The sequence below is a fragment of the Austrofundulus limnaeus genome, unplaced genomic scaffold (genome assembly GCF_001266775.1).
Source record: "Austrofundulus limnaeus strain Quisiro unplaced genomic scaffold, Austrofundulus_limnaeus-1.0 Scaffold487, whole genome shotgun sequence".
In the NCBI taxonomy this organism is placed as follows: domain Eukaryota; kingdom Metazoa; phylum Chordata; class Actinopteri; order Cyprinodontiformes; family Rivulidae; genus Austrofundulus; species Austrofundulus limnaeus.
In genome coordinates, this window is record NW_013952889.1 from 39,124 (window position 1) to 49,555 (window position 10,432).

The window sequence follows — 10,432 nt, forward strand, 5'->3', positions numbered from 1 at the left end:
AGAAAGAAAGAAAGAAAGAAAGAAAGAAAGAAAGAAAGAAAGAAAGAAAGACAAAGAAAGGCGAGGGGTTACGTGTTAAATCATACTCTTCAATTAAAGAGCAGATTGTGGGCATATTTAGTATGCATCATTTTAAGAGAATTTCAATACAAAACAAAGTCATTGTGAAAATAATAGAAATTTGGTTTAACATTAAGGTATTTAGCTTTATGGATGAAAATTTTCCCCAAAATGATAATAGTGTTATTAAGAAAGTCACTGTTATTGTCCATAAGAAGTCCATAAATCTTTTTTTTTTTCAGAGAACATTTGGAGACAGGGAATTTAGAGAAATAACCAGTCAAACATATCAGACCTTAATGTTTCAACATTGGCCTACATGCAATGAAATGTAACATTTTGCCATTTGGTGACAGAATTAATTTGATTGTCTTTCATCACCTGCAGTGTTTCATAGAAAAGGCAAAGTTTGCAAGAGCAGTGGATTTTTATCCCAGAAAAACAAAAAACGAAAATAAGATGAGTTATACACTATTGTCTAGAAAATATTTAGCAAGATTTTTATAAATAAATATGTACACATCGTAAATCTATATTGTATTAATCAAAAACATTTACAATATTAAAACCTTTTTCAGAATATAATTTAACACACCTGTATAATTAAGTATAAAAATAATTATTTTCAGTATTTTTTCCTAAATCGAGCGCATTCAAGAAGTCGATCATTCAGCGCATGCGCAGATGAGCTGGATCGGCTCGTGTGTTCTCATCTGGTTGTTATGTTGCTGGCGCCCTTAGTTACCAATTTCTCCCACAATGCACCACTGCWAGCGTCGCTGATCTGGGGTAATCTGTTGTGTTTTTAAGGCCGAACAACGTCGATGAATGTGATCGCTGTCAATGATTAGCTAATATAGATCTAGGTTTTGCGAAATAGATCAAATTTTAATGACATTATTGACAACGACTACTAACACAAGAGACTGTTAGCGATTAGGCGGCTAATGTTTGCTCCGGAGCTTTGAGCTATATGCTAACGATATCGAAGTAAACAAGAGTAATAACTGAACATTAATAACTTTCCAGARCTATTGAGCGTAAAAATGAGTTGGTAATGTGTTTTTCAGGTGTAGGAATATGCAGAAAGCCACGTAAATGATGGAGAAAGAACAGCACAACACTATAATCTTCAATGCGTCAAAAAGGGAACTTTTTAACAGCAACAATGGATACAAGTCCATGCAGAAGAAACTCAGAGCTCAGTGGAAAATACAAAGGTGAGATGCTTGTGTTGTAGTCTCATGTGTGTGGACAAAAAAAGGACATATTTAATCCTTCCCCGTTGTTTAAAAAAAATCTTTTTGACAGTATCAAAGAAGAGCTGYTGGAGGAGAAGTTGAAAGGGGTCAAGTTGTGGATAACTGCAGGACCAAGAGAAAAGTTCACAGCATCAGAGGTGACTTCAACTCACTTTGTGGCATCTAATATTTCAGTGCAGTGGCTGGATGTTGGACCTTTAAATAAGGAGAATCTGCCATTCTATGTCAGAAAACATGCTTTCTTTGTTCTCCTTGTTGTTTTTCCTGCAGCTAGAGGTCCTTAAGCAGTACCTGGATGGAGGAGGAAATATGCTGGTCATGCTCGGTGAAGGAGGAGAAATGAAATATGACACAAACATCAACTTCCTCCTGGAGGAGTTTGGCATTATGATCAACAGTGGTTCGCATTCAAATTTGCTTCAGTGATGGTTAATAATCCAGTGGTGGGCACCACTAATCTAAAAATTAGTTGCATTAACCCTAAACCACTAACTTTAATATTTATGTACACTAATTCTAAACCACTAACTTTAATATTTAGGTCCCCTAATTCTAAAGCATTAAAATCCCAGCTGACCCGTGGAACATTTCTCAAAGTTAACATGAGACAATATTTTTTGTGTGTGCAGAGATGTAATGTTTATATTGTTATAATAATTATTTTWAATATTTTTCATAGTGTATTGGTTCCCAAAGTTAGGGTCGAGACCTCTTTGTGGGTCACAAAACATCAAGTGAGGGTCCCCAKATGATTTCCAGACATCAATTTAAATGTAAAAATAATGCTAATTGAATATTTTCATCATGATTATTGCAATTTTTTAAAAATAGTCATAAATGAATAAAAATTAGTATCGTAGTTACTAGGTTTATTTAAAGTTATTATTCCCATGTTTAACAGATTTATTAGCAAAGTTTGCTACGTGAACAAGTAATATCTGGGGTCACGAGTGTCTGCAACTTTAATTTTGTGGGTCGGAAGCAAAAAAGTTTGAAAACCACTGATCTATAGTGGAGAAGTGACACATATGACCAACAGGTCTGACAGCTTTCACCCTCAGCTGTTGACAATAATGTTGATCAATAACATTTAAAGAACTCAATTAGTGTTTATAAATTTAACCCATAAATTTAGCAAGTGCTAAACCACTAATAAATAAAGAAATTAGCAAAAGCCCTAAAGCACTTATCAGAAAATTACTTCCTCTCTTAGTGCTTTAGGGGAACTCTGCCCACCACTGTTAATAGCATATTCCTCCATTGATTTGTCACAATCACGTGTTTTCACAGGTGAAATGGTTTTAATGATTTGATTTGTGTGCATTTGTTTAAAGTGTCAAAATATTTCATGAAGCATGTGTCAGATAATCATTGGATGTAGATCTAAAATGGGTTAACTTTTGGAGTCAACAATGTTCATGACAGCAAAGTATCCTTAAAAACTGATGTGGAATGAGCTAAGAGTCATTCACAGCTGAGGGCTACAAGCAGTGTTGTATAAAGTACCTCAAAGTCATACTTGAGTAAAAGTACAAGTATCTTATCATAAAAACACTTCGGTAAAAGTTAAAGTATTCTCTAAAAATATTACTTGAATACAAGTCTTAAAGTATCTGATATTTTTTGTACTTACGTATCAAAAGTACATTTCGGACACAAAATGTACTTAAGTATTAAAAGTAAAAGTACTGAGTAAAAGTGAGCAGTTAGATTTTCCAAAATGACATTTATTGGAAGGTGACTTCTACAAAAAACATTTTTTCTAACGGCGTGCAGCTGTGATGGGTTGTGTACAAGCTAATATGGTGTCAGAATATTTATACTTCTCATCCAACCACAATTAAATTCACTCTATCCAGGAGACACAATTTATCAGGATAGTATTTTTAAGTAGCAATTCAGAATAAAATAGGAGTAACGACTTTCTACTTCTTACCTTTTTAAAAAATGTAGTGAGTAGAAAGTACAGATAATTGTGTACAAATGTAATGAGTAAAAGTAAAAAGTACGCTGAAAAATAATTACTCAAGTGAAGTACAGGTAACCAAAATTTCTACTAAAGTACAGTAACAAAGTATTTGTACTTAGTTACTTTACAACTCTGGCTACAAGATACAAGAGTTTTGTCTAGATCAGTGCCATTAACTTAAAATCAGTGCGGTCAGACTGTTAGCTACATTAGCCCAGTGCGGGCATTTTCTTATAATTATTTTCCTGTGTTTTTTTTTTTTTTGTGATAACAACATAACGAGGACCATTTTCTTGAGATAACGACGTGGTTTTCTTGTGTATCATTCAGTAACCATGAAGACGGCTTGATCCCCTCAGCTGGTGACCAATAAAGTTTATTACATCAGCAGGATCACTGTGTAAACACCTGCTCATCTGCAGTCGAGCCAGATGTCTCCTTAGATGACGAGGGCTGATGTGAAAGTTATCTAAACAAGAAAAACAAATCACAATTTCAGCCTGTGTAACGATACAAAAATGACACAAAATTATGTACACTGGGTAGCCTTCAGACCCAGGCAGCCCTTGCAAAAGAGATCTGCGATCTCAGTGGTATTTGTCTGGTTAAATAACAATCAATGAATGAACAGATAGACAGACAGGTGGTAAACTTCATCGATGACCAGCTGAGGGGAGCAGGCCATCTTCATGGTTACTGAACGATGCGCAAGAGGAAAACTATCTGGAAATTTACTCATTATCTCGAGAAAACGTTCCTCTTTAAACCGTGGAAAATAATTATAAGCGGAAAACGGCCGAACTCGGCTTGTTGGCGAAACTTTACATGTCAAATGATATTACACGCAATGATATACAAAGTTTAATTCTGTCCCTTCTCAGCACAAAATTATTATAGTTTATGGTAAATTGGGGGCAGCAGACATTACTTCAAGTAGTAGTAATAATAATAATAATAAATTATATTTATAGTGCCCTGTTCATCTTGAAATCTCAAAGAGGGCTGAAAACAGGGCAAAAGAGAGAATAAAAATCTAAGAAAGTGAACCTAAAACTTTGCTAAAAAGAAGTGTCTTAAGACCCTTTTTAAACCAGTTAGTAGACTGCGGTGCCCTCAGAGTGTCAGGGGGTGGCAGCAGTGCTACACTTGTGTTTTATTTTCCCTTTTTTCTTTGCTCCCACAGATGCTGTTGTGAGGAATGTGTACTACAAATATTTCCATCCCAAGGAGGCACTTGTTTCCAATGGCGTGTTGAACAGGTCTGATGTCAGATAATACAAATACACATGTAAAGGGTAGTATTTCATAAATACAAAACAAACCAAATACTTATAGAGCTCTAAAATCTCTCCTTTTATTCAGAGAGATTAGTCGAGCTGCTGGCAAGACACTCACAGGAGTGACTGAGGATGAAAACAGTGGAAACAATGCCCAGTAAATAGTTTTCTTCTATGCTATCATTTGCTACATTAAGTCTTTGCTTTTTCTCTAGTTAATTGTTGTGTGTTTGTTCAGAGCGGTCACGTTTTTGTACCCGTACGGAGCCACACTGGGTGTGATGAAGCCCGCTGTGGCTGTTCTGTCAACCGGTTCGGTCTGCTTCCCGCTCAACAGACCCGTCTTGTCTTTCTACCAGGGAAAGGTCAGTGGAGTTTTTACTGACCTTAATGTGAACAAACCCTTGTAAAAATGTTCTCCTAAAATATATATTTTTTTCTTATGAAGGAGTCTGGCAAACTGGCTGTTCTGGGTTCGTGCTACATGTTCAGTGATCAGTACATAAACAAGGAAGAAAACGGTAAAATCATGGTGAGTCCAAGAAGGTTTTAAGAACATTTAGTGAAATACTTCATTAGAGAAATGTCAGAGGTGCAACCCTCAGCCTTTTGGAGTTTCACTCTTTTTATTTGTTTAATTTCATTCTAGGATGTTGTGCTTCGGTGGCTCATGACTGATAGTATTCAGCTCAATCAGATTGATGCAGAAGATCCAGACGTACGTAGAAATGTACACGACTGAAAGAAGAGCACCACCAACTGTCTAAAGACAGCTCCCGTTCACACACTTGTGTTTTATTTGCTAGATGACAGATTACACCATGCTGCCGGACACAGGGTGTCTGTCAGAACAGCTTAGAGTCTGTTTACAAGAAGGGGATGAGAACCCCCTGGACTTCACTTCTCTTTTCAATGGGTCTTTGTTCAACTTGGCAACTGACACTTTGCCCCAAGTCATAAAGTAAGAATATACAATGAATGCGTCACACCATTCATGTTTATTTTCCGTCTTACCTAAAACTTTTGCTGTTCTTTCTTTTTTTGCAGCGCCTATACCAAACTTAATGTTAAACATGAGCCTCTTCAACTCATCACACCACAGTTTGAAACACCTCTGCCTCAGCTTCAGCCTGCTGTAAGTTGTTACTAAATTCATAGAACTTAAATGGTTAACCCAGCCCTATCTATGGCACAATCACACTTATTACTATTAGCTCATTGTTTGAACATTTCTGTCAAAATATTTCTTTGCCTGTTGGTGCGGGATTATTTTCAACATAGATTTGGGGATTTTTCTTGGCTACCACCACATCAAATTTTGCCAAAATATGTCTAAAAACAGCTAAGTTATGATCAATTCTTCCTTTTGGCTATGGCAGCCATCTTGGATTTTTGATTTGGATTTAATATTTTGCGGATAGTTCTTAGTGACCACCACACCAAGGGCCTTTCCCAATCAGTGGCTTCTCCCTCATCCTACTCCCTACACTCGCTGTGAAGCCCCCTCGCAGCTGAACTGAGTCCCCTTGATGATGCTGTAAGGTTTGATTATAAACCCTCTTTTGAGACGGGCTCTCCTCGCACCACCGGAACAGGAAGCTGTCGTCACCATGGTAACAGTCCAAGCTCTGGCATTGGTTGAATGCTGGAGAACGAACGCAGTAAGATCGTTTAAGATGCTTTTTTTAATAGACCAAAGAAAATATTAAATATATATACACATACACAGACCCTCTCCAAAAAACTAAAATATGGAAAAGTTGTTTAATTTCCATAATTCCATTCAAAAAGTCATAGGTTATAGATTCAGGGCCCACAACTTAAAAAATTTCAAGTATTTATTTTTACATAATTTGGACTTCCAGCTCATGAAACCAGGAATTCATGAAGTCAGAATACTGTGAAGTAATCAGCCCAAACTACTGGTGATTCCAGTAATATGGATCACAACAAATCAATCAAAATATAGTACTTTAAAAAAAATGTATGTCAATCTTCAATACTTGGTTGGGAATCTCTTTATCCTAGTCACTGCCTCGATGTGACATGGCATTGAGGCAATCAGCCTGGGAATAATGGAAGCTCAGATTTCCTTGATGCTTGCTGTCATCTCTTTGTTGTTGGGTCTGTTGCCCCTCATTTTCCTCTCGATACCCCATAGATTCGCAATGGGGGTTTAGGTCCAGTGAGTGCGCTGGCCAGTCAAGCACCGTCATGGAATGGGCATCACAATATACACACAATTCAGTTTATTTATATAGCGCCAAGTCACAACATACATTGTCTCAGGGCACTGTACATGAAAAAAACTTTTTGGTGTTAAAATAAATTAAACTAATATTTGGTTTCGTTTTCTACTGAGGTGACACCAAAAAAAAAAAAAAGAAAAGAACAATTTAAAGAAGAAGCCAGCAGACCATGTTGAATCACTTCATCACAGTCTCCCATCCTGTAGGGATGTTGACATTTCGTCAGCAGTTGCTGCCATTTTCTTCCCAAACTGCTGTGACCAGATTTTGCAAGGCTGCTCGGTGCGTTTACTTGTAATTTCCTCCTGCTTCGTTATTTCTACGAATTTCAACAAATCGGGCTGTTATCGGGTAGTTAGCTACAGCCTCGTCTTCGAGTTTTTAATTTTTGTTGATGCGTTTTGAAGAGAACTTTTTGAAAAGATCAAAGTAAATCACCTGAGTTTTTCTAGTGACCCCTTAAAGAGATAAGCTGCCATGAAGAACATTATTTTATCTGCCCTTCTTCCAAATTTGACAATGATTTGAAACGTTGAAGTATGTTTGTTTTTTTTCCGGAACAGCGCTTGTTGCAAAGTGTTTTGACGCTGATCTTCGTCACTTGACACATTTAACACGCTGTCATTGGTTGAGGAGCTTTGTTTACAAAACAGATGTCCACCTGGTTTTTAAATTGTTTTAATTTCCTTACTTTGTAAGACACATTAAGTTGATTTGATGCTACAGTTTGCCTTGTAATGTTATTTTATACCTTTTCTGCTACTTTTGAATTGGCTATTATTAAGTTTTATTAGTTTTTTAGGATACAAGATGCTTCCTACAAAACCAGAATGGGAATCTTTTCTAAAATTTCATGGCAATATCTTGAACACTGAGGAAGTTATGAGCAAAATTAGAAAACAGCAAGGTGAAATGGTCACAAAGGCCCCATTGGTTCTGCTGTGAACTGCAGCAAGAAAACGAGCTGATTTCACCTAAAATAATAACTTCCCTCCTACTTCAGATAATCATATGATTTTGGTGTTATTTTGTATGATTTGAAATGTTCTTTTGGAATCTGCTGTCAGATTTAATATTGGTGTAGGATTAAAAATTTATCCACATCCCTACATCCTGAGCAAACAGTGGAGAGGAAAAACTCCCTGCTTATCAGGAAGAAACCTTCAGCAGAACCAGGCTCAGGACAGGCGGCCATCTGCCTCGACCAGCTGGTTGGGGGACAGGAAAAAGAAAAGAAGAACTGGTCCAGGTGCACCTTCTTCTGGAAGAGAGACAAAAAAAAATGTTATTGATAGAAATAATTACAACAAACATGTAGAGAAGAGAGACAAAAACAACAGAAGGGTTAGGAAATGTGCTCAGTTTGTGATCCAGCAGTCTAAGTCTGTAACAGCAGAAATGAGGAATAATTCAAATATAGCCACACTTTTAATCAGAGCTTCATTTAAAATAGCCCTTCCTGCTCAGTGTGCAATTTGAAGCTTTGGTTCAGGTTGTCCATCACTGTTACTGGGCTTTGTAGAATAAATTTGATGGTATATAGGAGTTTTAGGCTGTAGCTGCATTGGGGTCTTTTAGTATTTAAAAACATGCTCAGGTTTTGGTTAGCCTCACCAGTTTAAATAGTGCTTTTGCCTTTTAGGTTTTCCCACCTGCCTTAAGCGATTTGCCTCCTCCAATGTTGGACCTGTTTGATTTAGACGAAACGTTTTCATCTGAGAAAGTTCGCCTTGCCCAGCTCACCAATAAATGTAAGATCACTTAAAATGTATTGGTGTGAGTTTAGTCAGGTAACAAAAAAGGTACAATTGTAGTATGATTGTTTCCTCCCCCTCCCAGGTACAGATGAAGATCTTGAATTTTATGTACGCAAATGTGGTGAAATTCTGGGTGTGACGCCCAAATTGGATAAGGCGCAGAGGGATGCAAAGCACATCTTGGAACACATCTTCTTCCAGGTGGTAGAGTTCAAAAAGCTTAACCAGGTAAGGAGAGTGGTTTTTTTCTAAAATAAACTGTCTATGTTGAAAACTGCATCGAAAACAAATATTTTTGTCCTCTTTGCAGGAGCACGACATGGACACAGAGGCACCGTTCACTTAGTCTTGATTAGAAGTAGAATCAAGTTGAATATTTACCAAATGCCTTATTACAGAGCTGAGAATGACCAAGTCTGAAACGATGTCGTGTTTCACTTAGGAACTACATGTACAGGTTTTATTTACATGAATTGCAACAATGTAAAATGATAGTCAAAAATAAATTTCCTCCTTTATTAGCATTTCTTAAAGCAAATTTAAAAAAAAAAAAAAAAAGGCACACCACTCACATTTTAACATTTGAGTTCAATATTTTGAAAGTTGATGTAAGAGCTGGAGTCATACATACAGCTGTGAACAGATCTTTTACTCGCTGAAGTTCGTCTAAATGTTCAATAAATTTGCCCCCTCACCAACCTCAATCAAGGGGAAACTTCAGCCACGGAGTCCTGCTGTGGTTTTGGACTTGAGGTCTGCTCCTGAACCCTGGAATCCGTGAAGAAAATGGGGCTGTTGTTGTCCGGCTTGATCGAAGACACATCCCATGAAATTTGCGAGGCTGTCAAATCACTGCAAGACTGGTCAAAGAAAGTAGCTTGTTTTGGCTTTGGAGGGAGCATGGGAGTGGAGAACTTCACCTGTGAATGTACAGTCAGGTGGTTGTTGTCAGCCTCTTGTATGTTAGAACTGTGAAACAAAAACTGACAAGGAGAAAATGTATCCATTGATGGGCAGGGAGATGCCCCGTTTTCAGATTTGTCAGCTGCTRGGCCATTTGAGGACTTTGACAGGCACAGTTCCAGAGACAACAAACTCGGCTCCCCAAGAAACTTCTTGTCCAACTCTGATAGAGAGGAGCTCTCAAATGTTTTCATCCCTTCAAGGTAAAACATTTAAAATTAGRAATCTAGGCTTCTCATTGATAGTTACATTAGCAGAAAACAACATACWGGCTTACCTTTAAGGATAGAAGCATTCTCCATTGTTTCCATTGACCGTTAAAAGCCAAGTCAGCCACAGATCAGTTTTAAACTGGTGAAGATGATGGTTAATTGACTCAGCTGCAGGCTAAGCAGGTCATTAGTCTGGATCAGAAAGGGGAGGCTCTTATGGCCTTGTAAGGGTACAAGTGCACTTTGATTGTAAACATCTATTTACAAAAACAAATGCAGCTTTTTAAAAGTCTAACCATACTAATTAGATGTTTTCATTAAATATTTATATTTCTGTTATTTTGAACAAAACAAACAACATAAAGATACATTATTTAAAATTTATAGTTCCTAATGTTTCACCCATTAGCTGTCTATAATCCCAGTAATATTTTTAAATTTAATATAAAAGATCAGTTGTTTTTGGCAGATGAATTGATTTCAATTTACAAGTTACTGATTTTACTAAAACTAATGTTTCAAATAAACTATAGTTATATATCGCTTGCAATTTTAAAAGGGAGTGCTAGAGAATGACCAGTCCAACCCACTAAACTGGTAATAATTGTCTGTTTTAAACTGAAGATGATTTGAGGAGAGTCAAAACGTTTCATTAAAGAAGAACCCATCCAGAGAACCTAATT

At 37.0% G+C, this 10,432-nt stretch overlaps 1 protein-coding gene across 2 annotated transcripts in view; it reads left to right on the top strand.

The window, feature by feature from the left end:
- ift52 (intraflagellar transport 52 homolog (Chlamydomonas)) overlaps nt 1-9,095 on the top strand; it is a 21,970-nt gene extending 12,875 nt beyond the window's left edge. Inside the window, exons 3-15 of one of the 2 annotated variants that reach the window (XM_014025595.1) lie at nt 1,131-1,280; nt 1,372-1,459; nt 1,593-1,722; nt 4,475-4,550; nt 4,654-4,725; nt 4,807-4,933; nt 5,017-5,100; nt 5,218-5,286; nt 5,375-5,529; nt 5,616-5,703; nt 8,460-8,568; nt 8,657-8,802; nt 8,885-9,095. In XM_014025595.1, the coding sequence (XP_013881049.1) occupies nt 1,159-1,280; nt 1,372-1,459; nt 1,593-1,722; nt 4,475-4,550; nt 4,654-4,725; nt 4,807-4,933; nt 5,017-5,100; nt 5,218-5,286; nt 5,375-5,529; nt 5,616-5,703; nt 8,460-8,568; nt 8,657-8,802; nt 8,885-8,920 (1,302 nt within the window). In that variant the 5' untranslated portion in view covers nt 1,131-1,158 and the 3' untranslated portion in view covers nt 8,921-9,095. Of the gene's footprint in view, nt 1-870; nt 1,281-1,371; nt 1,460-1,592; nt 1,723-4,474; nt 4,551-4,653; nt 4,726-4,806; nt 4,934-5,016; nt 5,101-5,217; nt 5,287-5,374; nt 5,530-5,615; nt 5,704-8,459; nt 8,569-8,656; nt 8,803-8,884 lie in introns of those variants that run through there. The other variant, XM_014025596.1, reaches the window with a different exon arrangement.
- Nucleotides 9,096-10,432: the final 1,337 nt, after the last annotated feature.